The sequence below is a fragment of the Cladophialophora carrionii genome (assembly GCF_000365165.1).
Source record: "Cladophialophora carrionii CBS 160.54 unplaced genomic scaffold supercont1.5, whole genome shotgun sequence".
In the NCBI taxonomy this organism is placed as follows: domain Eukaryota; kingdom Fungi; phylum Ascomycota; class Eurotiomycetes; order Chaetothyriales; family Herpotrichiellaceae; genus Cladophialophora; species Cladophialophora carrionii.
Genome location: NW_008481830.1, coordinates 334247 through 349665, shown reverse-complemented (window position 1 = coordinate 349665; position 15419 = coordinate 334247). Strand labels below are relative to the sequence as shown.

At 54.6% G+C, this 15419-nt stretch overlaps 5 protein-coding genes across 5 annotated transcripts; 4 read left to right on the top strand and 1 right to left on the bottom strand.

The window, feature by feature from the left end:
* Positions 1-52: 52 nt before the first annotated feature.
* G647_05949 (uncharacterized protein) lies at positions 53-1507 on the top strand (the record flags this gene model as incomplete). The annotated part of the gene is made up of 1 exon (XM_008730275.1): positions 53-1507. The coding sequence occupies one exon, from the start codon at positions 53-55 to the stop codon at positions 1505-1507; it is 1455 nt and encodes a 484-aa protein (XP_008728497.1).
* Positions 1508-4817: 3310 nt separating this feature from the next.
* Positions 4818-5945, top strand: G647_05948 (uncharacterized protein; the record flags this gene model as incomplete). Its single annotated transcript, XM_008730274.1, has 1 exon — positions 4818-5945. The coding sequence occupies one exon, from the start codon at positions 4818-4820 to the stop codon at positions 5943-5945; it is 1128 nt and encodes a 375-aa protein (XP_008728496.1).
* Positions 5946-10259: 4314 nt separating this feature from the next.
* Positions 10260-11939, top strand: G647_05947 (uncharacterized protein; the record flags this gene model as incomplete). Its single annotated transcript, XM_008730273.1, has 1 exon — positions 10260-11939. One exon carries the CDS (start codon positions 10260-10262, stop codon positions 11937-11939), a length of 1680 nt encoding a protein of 559 aa, XP_008728495.1.
* An 886-nt stretch (positions 11940-12825) lies between these two features.
* Positions 12826-13602, top strand: G647_05946 (uncharacterized protein; the record flags this gene model as incomplete). Its single annotated transcript, XM_008730272.1, has 3 exons — positions 12826-12879; positions 12932-12948; positions 13005-13602. The coding sequence occupies 3 exons, from the start codon at positions 12826-12828 to the stop codon at positions 13600-13602; spliced, it is 669 nt and encodes a 222-aa protein (XP_008728494.1).
* A 423-nt stretch (positions 13603-14025) lies between these two features.
* Positions 14026-15126, bottom strand: G647_05945 (uncharacterized protein; the record flags this gene model as incomplete). The annotated part of the gene is made up of 2 exons (XM_008730271.1): positions 14026-14638; positions 14678-15126. 2 exons carry the CDS (start codon positions 15124-15126, stop codon positions 14026-14028), a joined length of 1062 nt encoding a protein of 353 aa, XP_008728493.1.
* Between the last annotated feature and the right edge of the window lie 293 nt (positions 15127-15419).

The following is a 15419-nucleotide window of genomic DNA, read 5'->3' as shown; positions in this document are numbered from 1 at the left end:
CCGAAGAGTTTCAGGCTTTCACTACTGAGGGGCGAGACGGTCAAGACCAGCTATGGAGATCCAGGAACTGGACGCCGAAGGTCAACCAACGGTAACGTTCAGGTATGACCCAGTCAGCATGGCCTTCGAAACGCGCCCTTCGCAGCGCTCAGCAAGTACATCATTGATGATGAGATTGATGGACGTTTTCTTACCCGCTGGGTACCCCTTGAGCGTCACCGCGGATTACACTCCCTACCAGATCTACGACACCTTACAGGCTTTCGCTTCCACAATTGCGGGACTGCTAGCCTCGAGGGCAGTATTTGTCGGCATGGGTGTGGGGTCGGAGGATGCCTCAGTTGTAACCACCATGCTGCTATACATTGCACAAGAAACCATCGGTCGGCTGGCCACCATCTTGTTCGCCCACCACTTCTCTCAAAGAATTGAAGCCGAAGTGAAGTTTTATCGATTCTTTGCAGATATTGTCAACGACCTTGCTTTCATCCTGGACTGCTTGAGCCCTGGACTGCCAGTTTTAGGGCGGGTCTGCACGCTTTGCGTCAGTAACGCGTGCCGAGCTGTGTGTGGGGTCTCGGGTGGGAGCTCTAAGGCCATCCTTTCGTCCCATTTTGCAAAGTCGGGTAACATCGGCGAACTCAACGCCAAAGATGGCAGTCAGGAGACTGTTATCAGCTTGATCGGCATGTGGGCAGGAGGGCTTGTCGTCAGCAAAGTCCACGGCACGTGGAACACCTGGTGCTGTCTGCTTCCACTGCTCGCGCTACATCTGTGGGCAAATTGGATGGCAGTCAAGAGCGTACGACTGACTTCGCTCAACATCGAGAGAGCCAACATCCTGTTTAGCGCGCTTCTTCAGGGTCAGGTCAAGGACCTGAACGCGATAGGTAAGGAGGAATCGATCTTGGGCTTGGCTAAGATTTTGCCTATGCGGTTAAGCACTTTCCGGGTTGGCGTTAGCGTGTCGGACTTCTTACATGACTTACCTGGCGACTACAGTGATCAAGGCCGAAAGTGTAGGCATCTTAACCGGTTGCGGCAGATATTCCAAGACGAAGACTATGTGCTCTGGCAAGACGCTCAAACCAAGCGAGGGACTGTATTGCTGAAAGAAGCGGCAACAGGCGAGACGCAGGCAAAAGCCATATGCCACTATCTTCGGATTTCCGTGCCGATATTGAAAGATTCCGAGCCTGCAGAACCATTGCAATATCGCGATCAGAGCAAGCCCGCCCAGGGGCTTCTGGCAGACGGTGACTCAGAGCCAAGATTCACCGCCAGTCATGACAACAACAATAGCGTCGGCGAGTTGGTAAGCGACGTTGGTGGGGATCAAGATTTTGAGTTGATCTCTGAGTGTCTCCGACAAAACAGGCTGCAGTGGCAGAATTTGCGAGATCAAGCCGACGGCGCCGGGTGGGATCTCAGTCTAACAAATCTTGTCTGCGGCCGATACCATCGAGTTCGAATGACTGATACGCAATTCGAGAAGAAAGACCAATGAGGAAATGGGTCCGCAGGAAAAAAGCCAGGCGATTTAACAGCGATCGCCGACTTGTTCTTGCCGGCTTCCACTGCCTGCCACAACACCTGTCACAAATGAGCGGTGGATCAATTAGGAGGGATTGTAACGTCTGCAGCGGAGTAAGGTAACAGGACGAAGGAAAATTTCGAAACCACAGGCTTTCAGAGGTTGCTGGATGGATCGATTTGCTGGCAGAGGATCATTTGCTGCAACGCAAAAGATTTTCTTTTCTGTGAAAAGTGCTGCTGCCGCCCATTATCCGGGCGCTGCACCAGTGACGGGCCTCGTTGGCAACAAGAAGCCCACGTGCTTAGATGGCCGCCGGAAGTCGCTCCCAATGTGGAATAGGAGGTAATGTCGGTACTACCAGCCTGAGTAATGTTCCAGAAGACTGGAAGAATGTTGGCAAGGGAGCTCCATATCGCCACGTCAAATTTTCCGTAGCCCGCTGCAGGAACAAGTTCTAATAGCAAGATTGAATAGCAGGTAAAGAGCCTTGCTCCGTGGACCGGACATCGGCTGTGGCGTTAAACTGGGAACCCTCGAAAATACTCCGTCCTCCATTACTATACCTGCACTAAGCTCGTTATATGTGGACTCTCGCTGAGCCGGCGAGTCAGGATGCGACACAGCATCCGAAAGCCTTGGCGGTCACAGGCCGGTAGAAGATGCTGGGCAAATGGGCAGGTATCTAGAGTGAAGTCGCAGTGCCACGCTCAAAGGACAGTCCGATGAGATGGCGGATTGGGGAGTGGAAAGTCATTTGGCGCTCCAGCATGCGAGCTCCTTCGTAGTAACTGAGCCATGGTGCTCGTAAGCGGTATTGAAATGAGAATCAAAATGTGATGGCTTCTGAAAACAGCTGATGTTGCCACTGACTAAGAGCAAGTAAAATGCACTGAAGCATCCACGATGGCAATCTGCGAGAAGAGCCCTACTACATTCTATCTCACAAGAGGCGTCACTTTCACCGCCCCGAGCTTCCATTTTACTCACACGGGCAGAGGGAAAATGAGGGGCAATGGCAAGCAGTTTTGGGGCAAGCACAACCGGGAAGTCAAGACACGCGTGCAGCGGCACAGCGTGTCAGATGAGAGAATTCCGGACCTCACGAGAGTTAATACCTCCCGGGCTGCCGGAGCTATCAAGCCCCGGACTTTGAGATACCTTGGAAATAATAGAAGCGAGACCGAAGATGACCGCACGAAGGCAAGAGGTAGCGAAGACCATCCTACCGCATCTTCACGGTGACCATTTGGCAGTCCCCGGCAATCCAGAAAGGGAATGACTGCAGCCTCACAAACAAGCGGCACAGTGACGAAATGAGACGAGCCAGAAAAAGCTCACGCATCCGTGGCAGGTGACTGTTTGGTGGCGGACTTCTAGAATACGCGTAGAAGACCGCGCAATTTTCGAGAACGGGCAGTGGAAAGGCGAGAGAAGGGCGATAGAAGCCTGCGCGATTTGCTAGAAGCCGCCTAGAAACCAATCGTGCGGCAATCGAACCGTGCAAGTAACACCCGAAGGACGTGGACGCCCCGTCGTTCGAGCCGCCCAGCAAACCAACTTTCAACCACAGCCATCTCGTCCCTAGGCCAGCCTTGTGGGAATGCATCTACAGGAATACCATTACCATCTAACATGCATCCAACATGCTGCGCATAAGGAGACGGCATCCTTCGCTCCATCTTGTTTGCCTTGTATGGTGTGCACACCCCTCTTTTTTGGCATGACTTGGATCATCATTCCCATCGTAATGCACATTGCCAGGGACCAATCCGAGCGCGGATAAAGGTCCCTCTTCAGCTGCGGGCATGTTTTAGGCCAGGTCTAGTGGGCAAAGCGGTAAGGCTTGCAGGGGCTAAAGAGGCAGCGTTGCAGCACTGGGCGGCCCTGACCTTGCTCGCTCCACGCCTTTTCGTGTCTTGTCTGCCCTGTGCTGTGCTGTGTTGTGCTCTGCCTGCGCCTCGCCGTTGCGCCGCGCTGCTGTGCGTTTACGCTGCCCCAATTTCTCATCCTTTTACGCACAATTCATCTAGAAGTCGTTCCTGATCCCAAGTCCCCTCAGTCCCAGCCCTGGGCATCCTTGTCCCTCCTCCGAATCTGGCCCAGGCCCTGTCACCCTTCCCACCATCAGCCGTGGGCAAGCAGCTGCCTGTCAAGCCTTACTGCCCCGAAAGGACCGCTAGCAAAGGTTAACGGCTCATACGACATCGACTGGGACCAAAGACCCATAGCCTTTGCTTCCCGGTCCCCTTCTTCCACTCACCGTCGTCGCCTCCGCCTGCGGTCGCTCTCGCGCTGCTGAACGGGAAACCTCAGGCTTCCGCAGTGGCAGCGGGTTCTGCGATGACTCTTACCTAAACCTTCTACGACGTCCCCTTCGTCCTCTCCACTTCCCGGTTCCTCTGGTCACCCAGCATCCTGGCAGTCCACATTTCACATCCACCTCACTACCACCTTTTACCACTGTCCTCATCCCACCACACCGTCACCATGACTGAGCTGAGGCCTTGATCTCACTAAGCCCAAAGGCAACATTCTTCACACTCCCAATACGTCCTCCTACTTCCTCAGCGCCCTTGCAATATTCTACCAGTAATCCGGAAATCAGATGGTTGTGCTGGATACGGATTGCGGCTGCGCTGTAAACGCACTTCTTGTCGCTCACTCAAGACCTGCCCATTGCCATACGAGAGTCTCGCATACGACTGATTAGACCATCGACTGTCTGTCCGCTGCCTATTTGCATCTCGACGGGCTTCCCTTCAACCACATACTCATACACGCTTTTTGACGGACTTCGGGAACCAAACCCGAACGAGCACACGACGTGTACCCTTGGCCCTATACCCACCGACATAATCTCCTCTGAAGAACCCAGTTTCTCTTCCCCTCTTGGGGACCACCCCTCAGTCCGACAGTTCGTACCGCCAGTCTGAAAATTTCCTCGATCCTCGTTTGGTTGCACAGCATCCTTCCGTGACACAAGAAGAAGCTTGCTGGCGGGAAGCGTCTCGGATATCCACAGCGGAATATACTCCTGCCTTGCAGCCTCGTTGTGCCGCGCTCAGCTCGCGCCAGTGGTCTATCACTGGGACAGATATCGTACGTCAAGAGTATCAAGTCGGCGGCTGTGTTGGTGGTCTCGCGGGTTTCGGGTCCAAGGGGAACAACGGTGCTGAACAGAAGGAACGGTGGAGCTCTACAACTGACAGGACGTACCATACAATAACCCCCTTCAGTGTCTCGGGTTAAGCAGCGGTCAGCGAGGGCAAAGTCGAGCGCCATGGTGAAGAAGAAATCGACTTCCATAGCCTGGCCATACACACCTGAACCTTCACCTCGCCTTGAAGCTACGGTCAGCCAACTGCAGGACGTTCCTGAACAATTCATCATGTCTGAAGGAGAGTTCACCCGAGCGCGGCCAATTAGTGTGACTACTCGAAAAGATGGCCTTATGTCACCGGGAAACAGACCGACACTTGAGGACGTGCTTAACAACAAGGCACCGTCTCCTTACACCCTAGCCGCATACACAGCTTTTCTATCACAACAACACTGTCTAGAAACTCTGGAATTCACCACGGAATCCAAAAAGTACGCCGACAAATACGATGAAGCAGCAGCGGGCATGGCGGGCATGCCTCTCACCATCGAGACGCAGCAAGGATGGGAGCTGATCCAAGATTGGCAACGCATACTGGAAATATATGTCAAACCTGGTGCCCCACGAGAGATCAACTTACCTTCGGAGGAGCGGGACGACCTGATCGAGCGGTCGTACGATTTCACACCGCCCCGACCTGAACACCTGGACGCCGCGGTGAAGCGAATGTACGATCTCATGTCGGATTCCATCTTCATCCCATTCTGCAACAGCCTCAAGCAGGTTCCATATGCACAGACATATAACGTCATGTCTGACTACGACGACCCGACTGATCTTGAGCCGGCACGACTGACATTTGATGAACGATCCGTGCATCGCCGAATGCCTTCTCGCCGAAGACGATCGCCTCCAAACACATCAGCAGGACCACTCGAGACATCTCGGTCACCTCCCCAACAGCACCGTCCAACACAGTCGTCTTCCTTATCGTCGGCGTTAGGTCGACAGGCCGGAGCGCGATTATCGACGCACATTTCACACTCGTCAGCAATCTCTGAGAGTGCCTTGACTGACTCTAGCGGAGGGCCCGAAAGCCCTCCTGCTGGCGAGCTGCTGGATCACGAGCCGATCATGACCCCACCCACTACCCCGCCGACAAGCGAGCTTGGTGGCACTACCAGTCATGGGAGTGCAAGCGGAATGGCCGCGATCAAAACCCAGCGTAGTGAAAGCGGCGGGTGGAAGAAAGCGATGAAAATCTTCAGCGGTGGGAAAAAGAAGAACGGGAGCAATGAACACGAATGACACGCAAGGGAGAGGTCCCCGCCGACTTCTCCGACTACGGCGTCTTGCGCCTTCGAGTGCTTGCGCCTGATTAAGTGATATTGTGGATTGCAACGGCATTACCAAGGCAATGGGTCACAGGTGCGCAAAAGCGGGCAGCATTTCGGTTTGGGATAATTGGGACACGCGGTAACGGAGTGGGCCATGCGCTTATGAGATACGAACTTGCATGATGGCGTTGGCGCAAGAGTTTGAAATGGCAGCGATGCATTATGAATGGCTTGACCACTTCTTGGTCAGTCTTATTGTCCGTGTCGTCTCCGGTCGGAGCGGCCAAGACTTTTATTCAACAACGACAACGTTCTCGTCAAGAGGTAGAGCGTGGTATGGGGCGACATCCAATGGCCTGTATGGATAGGGCGGAGGGCCCAGATCTGGAACGGAGCCACATTCATGATGTACACAATAGGCAGTGGACGTGATGCTTAGGTCATGATAGCGATAATCCCACATCAGCGGTGGTGAACGATAAGTGAGAGATGGACAACCCATCAGAGAGAGCGCTGTTCGAGCGATGTACCTTGTTCTCCTCGAACAGGTCGAGCGGTTCTTGACAAATTCGGCGCTCTGTTGGTCGTCAAACTCTGTTCCGCATCAATCCGCTCACTGACACGACTCTCTTACCATATGAAACCTTTCGATCGTCCGTCAGTATTGGAACTAGACACTCATCCGCTATGTCGAGTAACACCCTGGGCTCGTTGGGAGATGGGCCATCACCTCCTCGACCACCTCACAATCATGAAATTTCACATGCTCCTTAGTGTCCTATGACAGAGCCCTCCAGTTCATTCCTGTGTTGATTTGCTTGTGCCCGTCGTCTCCACCGTTAGAGTTCCTGTCTCTGACGAACACGGTCCCCGGTACTCGTACGGTTGAAGGCTCCTCGGCGCCTCAAACGGCGCTGAGAACATCCGACACGGTTTCAAGGGATCAACTCGGTTCAGTATGACGTGATGGATTCATTTGCATTCCGCAGCTAGCGTCAAACTCAGCGAAACCCAAAGTGGTCACTACGCGTTCACTTAATCAGTCGGACACTCACATTTTGAGTTCACACTTTGAGTTCCTTGTACATCACTTACGAAGAGCATTGGAAACGCCATGGCACGCTAGTCCCCTGGAATGTCCAAGCCGATCGCTGGTGACCACTCCACCGACTTGAACGATTACAACATATTAGGATGACAGCGTTGTCGATCAATGTTTCTTCCTCTGCACACCACATGATAAGAATCCCGTGATCCCCGGATTGCTCCAGTGAGTCTTATCTGAAAACCCGGATGATCGACGCATTGACAAGCCAAAGCCACTCGGTCGTATGGGCCATTCCTTCTCTCCACCTTCTATGACCTTTCCTCTTCTGGAGCTTGGATCTTCCTCCCTCCTGCTGAAGTCAGACATGGGCGACTGCATTCGGTCTTCACTAGCCCCTTGACCTTGGTCTCGGCTACTTTCTTCACTGAGCGGTGATAGTACGGATACCCAATACGAGTGCGACTGCCACATCACGGCGGATGGGATGATTCCTTCCTCCAGCTTCAAGAGTCGGTTCCGCCTGCGCGGGTCCATGCACTGAGATCGACAACAACAAACAAAGCTATGATGCTGGAGCTGTCTCCCTCTAAAATGATTGTCCGCAGCACGGGATCATATGATGAAGCGTCATGCCCTCGACTCTCAATAGGACCGCAGATCGCATTCAATAGCTGGAGGGAGCAGCTTTATCGATGGTGCCGGAAGTTTCCAGGCATCAAGTCCTCGTTTGATTCGTTACAACGGACATTTCACAAGGGGCAGTTGAAATCGCTGAGACGAAGCGGCGATTACATCCGTCGAGCCGGAACCCTCTCTGCCTCCCGCGAGCATGAAATAATGCTTTGGTGGCGTCTTCGCCGTGCCGGCTATTCCAAGCTCATCATATCCGTTCCATTTGACCTTCGAGGTTCATCCTCATGTTGGCTTACGAATTACCCCCCTGGGTTGTGGCACCTTCCCACCAAAGCAATCTTCTATCGTCGCCGGTTGCGACTACTTTTGTCCGCATCGCTAAAGCCTTACCACCCAGTTTGGGTAGAAAGTGCTTCTAACCCGGAACTATTACCTAGCGCCGTGGGTCTTCATCCAGCGAATCAAAGGCTTGTTTCAACTCCTCTCGGGCACCACGTCGACATTCTATTTCCAAGCTTGCAGCTCATTCGCTTGCAGGAAGCAGGGTTGAGGTGGTTTGAAGGTGAATGGTGCCCTTTGGCTTTCGTGCCACACGCCACTCTGGCTCTGGCAGTTCTGCGCCGGCATCCACGAAATATGGACTGATTACAGAGACGCCCACTCCGTCGACGGTGCCCTTGAGCTCGAAGAGGATGAAGAGCAGCTTGCGTCCAATTGCCCAGCTTTGCGATGACCCTGGGGACGACGAAGGCCAAACGTCGACAGCTTGGAAGACGACGACCGGAGGTGCAGCACAAACCGTACAATGCGGACGCAGGAGGGATGAAGGACATCATATCCAAAGTGGGAATGATAAGTCGGACGGAAGGAACCAACACGCGAATGACCACTCCTAGTATCATCGAGCAACGCCCCTGGTGTTCCCTCTCCTGTCTTGAGTTGCGTTATCGAAGCTAGGCTGGTCGAATCCCGGGAGACAGTGTCACGAAAGGTCACTCTCCACAACGATGACGGCAAGGAAGAAGACTTAGAAGGGCGAGCGCTAGGACCATCGTGATCAAAAGAAACGCCAATGCTGTGAAATAGGCCCAAGCACTCGGCTTTGCGACGAGGACGACCATTGCGAACGAAGAATGCTGGGAGGAAACGGGTCCACCACGTTCTGTCCTGAGCGTGATTTCACGAATATATGCTCTCAATTTCCTCCAAGGCTTGCGACTAAGATCGAAATGACGGACCTATAGGCACGAGAAGGAGATGAGCAGAGCTTAGGTTGATCGCACTACGCCGGAGCGACGTCTCATGAGCCGGCAAGGCCTACGCGCTCCACATTCACGCACGACTGACCTTGATCCAGGTGCTTGTTCTATTATCTCAGTTCGTGTATCTTGACTTGCGGCTATTGCACCCTTGCGGAGATGTTGTGCATGCGGCATCCTTGACGCAGGCAGCGAGCCGATTGGCTACATAACGAATGGTCGCAGCAGCGTGCGACCCGAGAGATCTCTCTAGGGTCAACTTGGACTGGGTTTATCATCGCAATCGCCTCGGTCGGAGATTTTCAGGACAAGCGAGTCACCCACGCGCCGATGGCATGAATCGGCAGAGGTCAACGGAGAAATGGACCGAAGTCGTAGATGAGATATATACACGAAAATGGACGTCAAGGACCAAGGCCGGTCTCCGCTGTGTTTGAAACCCTGGCAGCGATGACAGCTCGCAGCAATGAGAAGCTTCAACCTCAGTCAGGAGTCCGAGACAAGATGGGCCTAGCTTGATGCGGACTAGGCCCGTTTCTTAAGCGCGTCAGCCTGCCAATCAACGCGTGGTACCTGGCAACTCCACCCGACCTCCTGGATTTGTTCACAATTCCTCCTCAATCGTGCGACACTCCCATCGTCGTTCTCACCAACCATCCCACTTGTCGTTGTCCGTTGCTTTCCTCTCATACAGGATCTGCACCTCCATCTTCTGCGCTGTGGGATATGGTGTGGGTTACGATGGTGCTATGCCAGCCTTTCGGTGCTCCTACAATTTCCCGGCGTTGGTTGCGTGCTACCCACCAACATGGTAACTCCGCTCGCGGCCGTCTCTTCTTTCCTCGTTTGCTCTCTTCTCGTCGTCTTTCTTTGATATCGGGTGCGCTTCAGGTCGTCGTCGTTCTTTTGAAACCTTCTCCCCAGCGTCCCAGAGACGTCAGTCATTCTTTTTCAGTTCTCCGCCGTCATTCCTTTTGCTGCATATACCTCACTCATTTACTCGGTCGGTTGACTCCGCCACGGAACGAACAGACAAAACAGACACTTTGACAGGTCTCCCGAAGTGCAAACGTATCGAAGTCAGGAACCAGCCCAACCCGGACCCCTGGCGAACATGCATTTCCAACTTGTCGCAATTTTGGCGGCTTCTCTGTCACTGGCATCGGCGTCGGCGCAGGTTCGCCATGGTGGACTGGTAGCTGATAGACGGCTCCCACGACGTCAGTCTAACAATGACACTGCCTGGACAGACTGGCCTGAAACGGCCTCCACGAGCCTGACTGTGGATGACGCGTTGGCCAGCTCGGTGGCAACCACACCCATCCCCGTTGTTAGTGCTGAGGCAATGGCAGGCAGCTCTGAAGTTCCCAGCTCGACGGCAACCACATCCGTCCCGGTTGTTGGTGTTGAGGTAATAGCAGGCATCTCTGAAGTTCCCAGCTCGGTCAGCCCTGTTGTTGCTGCTGCGACCACATCAAGCAGCTCCGAAGCTAGCGCTGCGACAACATCTGATTCAATGACTTGGTCGGATTGGACATCGTCCGTGAACAGTGGCGAGACCCCTGTCAATGGCGCAGCCAGCAGCTCGACCACAACCAGCACTGGGACGAATAGTAGCGAGACTCCTGTCAATGGCGCATACACCAGTTCATCTTCGACACCTGCCGAGGCAAGTAGCTCCACAACTACGACGACCACCAGTGCCTTGGTTCAAGCTGTCGCAACTTCATCTTCGACTACGAACGGCAGCGCCGAGACGTGGTCCGATTGGACATCATCGAGCAGCAGCGGTGAGTCGGTCGTCCAAGGTGTCATGACAACCACACCTACCGTGGCTGTTGCGGTCAAAACTTCGTCTTCAACGACAAGCACGAGCGATATCGTCGCGGCCGAGACAGCCTCTTCGTCTAGCACGCAAAGCTCTGAGACATGGGGCGATTGGGATGTGACCAGCTCAAGCGGCGGTAGCTCCCCAGTCGATGCTGCTATGGAGCCGACTCCAACCTCGACTATTAAGCCACCGGTTGGCGCTGCAACTGAACCTACGATCAGCTCGACTGGAAGGCCACCAGTTGAAGCAGTTGTCGACTCGACACCCAGCACCATGGAAACCTGGTCAGACTGGGCTGAGGCAACAAGCACCGTCTCGACGGGAGAAGAAGTCGCCGTCAGCACTACTGTCGAAGCTACTGTGGCGACGCTAACGCTCGGGGTTGGACCATCCGCCTCTGTTGTAACGACCACTCTACACATCACGAAGACATTCACTCTGACAAGCACCATTTATGCCACCGTTACACGCCCGTCCCCAACGAGTCAGCCCGAAGCACCGAACAATGTCGTCAACGTCGCTGCTGCGAACAGTGAAGCTACCACTACCATCACTCTGCACTCGACCACGACAGAGACAATCACGCTGATCCCCGTTAATACGGGTGCTGGTTCTTTGCCCGCAGGACCGGGCAGTGAAGGCGGCGCGTGTTCTGTTTCGTACGTCACTGTCACGGAAGTTGTACAGAGCACGATCACCGTTACAGCAACACCAACCGAGATCAAGCCCGTTAAGCCCACCGCACCAATCGCCGCCGTTGATGTGTCCACCACATCTCCGAGCCCATCCAGCATTTCGACTGAGCATACGTGGGCGGATTGGACGAGCAGCGAGTCCGCCGCCACTCCTGTCGAAAACGCAAAAACCACCAGCACGACGACCGCCGCCGCCGTCGCTACCACATCAAGTAGCACGACCGGCTCAGTTGAGCATTCTTGGACCGATTGGACGAGCAGTACATCTGCGCCAACCTCCGTTGAAAATGCACAGACGTCTACCAGCAGCACTAGTAGCAGCAGCACTAGTAGCGTCACAACATCGACAGAGCATACATGGGCGGACTGGAGCATCCCGACCGCTCTGAATATCTCAGTTGACGCAGTTGTCGCCGCCGTTGTGACAACCACGCAGAGGCCAAGCTCGGGATTCATCACCATGTCAAAGTATACCACCCCTGCGGGATGGAAGCCATGAGATTGTGGATGGATATGAGATCTTGGGAATGTGGGGGACAAGTCTGGCTGCAGAAGACAGGAGACTTTGGAGCCCTCGAGAAGCATCCATTCTTTCATTTCTTGTACAAACCGTTTTATCATACGCCAGGTGGAATGACGACCTTTCGAGATGTGACGGTCCGGTCTGTGTCCCGGTGCGAGAGAAGTCGAACGAGACGTGTGCTGGTTGAAGTGTGTTCAACAGCGCTGAGAGTGCAGGCGGATTCGGCGTAGCATGCACAATGACGACAGTCGCCGCGTGTTGTATTCCGTCCCCGTCTCCGTCTCGTCCTCGTCGAGGCATGGATGGGTATTTGACGGCCATGTGGCGCTACTAGAGTCAGTCAGGTTTCCTGTCGCGCTTCTTGTCCCAGCTTTTTTCAACGTTGTCCAGCATCTCGTACTCAGTATGGTGAATCTCAGTTCCTGGCAACCTCCGCCGTGCAGTGACTGGTTCGCTTGCCTGATTCGCCTTGCTGGTTCCGAGGTGGCTAGCCACTCGTGCTGGTGGTGAGCCGAAGCTTTATCTCCCCCCACCAATGCCCCGCAGTTATGATGCTTGCTTCCCTTGGTTCGTGTCCCTTCAACTCGGGTCACCAGAGGACGCAATCAGCCGTATCTTGCAACCCTCTGGCTTCGACTATGACGCAGCGTGATGTCGTCAGATTTTCCCAGATGATGGGCAGCTCGCTACGGGTGTCGATGCCTGCTCGAGAGGCGCATCTCAGTTCATATAGTCCCCTGCGTCTCTCCCACGCACCTTCGCTTGTATGAAACTTTGAACACCGCAGAGTATTATAACAGCAGCAGCGAGACCCGTTTCACTTATCTCGTCTTTAGGGCAACGTAACAGCAGGACAGTCGTCATGGAAACCGTCAAGAACACAGTCAGCCACCTCCTGGGCGGCAACAAGGAAAGCGTAAGTCGGAGGTGCTCGTATGTTTTGAAGTGATAACTGACCGAGGCCACAGTCAACGGAGGAGAACAGGTAACGCTATCTACAAGACCACAGGCCAGATGGACAACAGAACTGACGCTGCGTAGCCACCATCACCTTCCCGGCCATCACAAGCAGCCCGACGACCAAACCGCAAGCACATCTACCCCTAGCAGCCACGAGACCGGCCACGGGAATGGCCACGGGCATGCCTCTCCCGCCGATGTCCCCTCCAAGCCCGCCTCGGCCGGCAACAGCGGCAACAACGACCAACAAGCCCAACCCCCCGCCGACGGCGGTGATCGAATCCAATCCCCTGATCAAGGACCCGACCCGGCCTTAGTCGGCGAGGCCAACCCGACCGAAAAACTCAGCGGCACTGGCGCACCGGGCAGCCATAGTGCCCTGTTTGGCCTGACGCCCGATGGGAAGAAAAATGCCGAAGCGTCAAAGGGGAGCGGCGCCCCGCAGGCCGCTCACAGCGAGAAGACCGCCGTCGGTGGCGGCAAACCCGCCGAAGGAGGTGATACCAGCTCCCGCGCACCCACGGGCAACGCGCAGGTCAGCGAGCAGTTGCAGACGTCTGAAGCGGCTCCCGGGCAGAAGGGCGGCCAGAGAACGGACCCTGTGCCGTTGCCTGCCGAGGGTGGTACCAAGCCGGGCGCTGGTGCTACCGGGTTGCAGCAGGGTGGCGGTGATGTTTGAGCGTGGATCACGAGAGAAGTGGTGGTTGCAGTGAGTACAAAATTGCCCACAAAGACGGACACACGGAGTCAAAGAGGTGCGATAAGCGCATGGGAGTCGAAAGAGTTGGCAGCACATATGGCGTGTACAGCACCTAAGTGCTTGCGGTACGCAGCCTGTATGGGCACGAGCGTATCCTTCCTGTCCATGTTGTGTTGACGTGGAAGACGAGAATTAAAATATATACTACATTCATAAGATCTGTCCTCTGCCATCGGCACCGTGTATAGCTATTCGCTTAATGGCGGGCCCTCATGCACGAACCCATGCCGTGGGCAAAGGTATTCGTGCAAGTCAGGTTCATTCCATTGTAGAATTGAGGAAACGGAGTTGTGTCACGTTGCGTCGTATGCGTCGTATGCGTCGATTTCATTTTATTTCTTCTTACAGCTTCCCATTGCCGTCCCCTTCCAAGTACAACCTCGTCTCTTTGATCCAATCGCCTACGCTCGGCCCGACTAGCTCTCTCACTTGAGCCCAGTTCCCTTCCTTCACCGCATCCCTGACCTTCGTACTACTTACGCCCTGAGCCTCTCCATCCTCGTCCACGACCAAGTCCACTCTGTCAGACCACTCTCGTTTCATTCCCTCGTTCTCCAGCGCTCCCTGCTGAATGCCCTCGAGGTACTTCAACTGGCCTTCCGGCGTGCCAAAGTCGCGGGTCGGTGGCGCAGCACCAGCGCCTGACCCGGCCTCCGTCTTCTGTGCATCCTTCAAGTTCTCGCTCGGACTGTCCGGATCGACCCGTATCGTTGCCCTCACGCGATGATGCTGCAGAAAAGGTTCCAGAGCCGACAACGGCGGGTCATGCTTCGGGTAGTACTTCGGGGTGAAGATGCGAAGTAGCGTGTCAAACCCGGTCAAGTGGATTTGCTCGACGACGCCGTCCTCGCGGTCTGGGTTCTCGTAGACATTACTGTCTCTGATCGCGCTGGCCTTGTCCACGAAATACGGCTGCTTCGTGATGCCGATGTCGATGATCGGCGCTTCCACCGTCCTCCCGGGAGTATCTGACAACGAGTTTGAGGTCTCGGACACGGACGCGGACGCAGAATCAGAATCAGAAGTGGGACCGCCAGTCGACGAGAAAGAAGACCGCAGGTCCTGTGCCGCCAGTGTCATCATGACGATACGGTCTTCAAAGTCGGCGGGCTTGGGTTTCTTATCGGCGTTGACTGTCGCGAGCAGGAATAAAACTCGAGGCGTCTCGCTTCGGCTGTGATCTTTCCTTTCCGAATTTGAGCGCTGGGACCTCAATGCCGTTTTGACGAGGCTCGAGTGGGCTTTTGAAGGGGGGTTGAAACTTGAGTCCAGCACGTAGAGCGTCCTTGTGGGGATGGGTTTCCCGTTGCTGGGCGCTGATGTTGGAGGAACGGTATATAGGATTCGGAATGACGACGACGAGCCCGCAAAGTCTTTTAATGCTTTGGAGAACTCGGACCGGAGGGACTGGAGTGCTTGCATGTCTAGAGTTGCTGGGGACATGGTCGATCCGTGAGAGATAATTAGTAGTATGATGGGTATCGGGAGGAGTCCGGGTTATGAACGGATCTGATCTGGTGTAGTTCTTTCAACTGCCCTACGGAGGGATCGGTGATGGAAGCGGCCCCGTGAGTCCAGTTATACTGTATACCGATATCGTTGTCACCCCATCAAATGTGTCGCTGGAGAGAAGCTCGAAGCAGATGGCCTACATATATGCGCTTGCATTGGTAGGAAAGACGGCCGCATGACGCCATTGGTCGGTTTCTCAGCCTCGCAGTTTCGGAACATTCAGT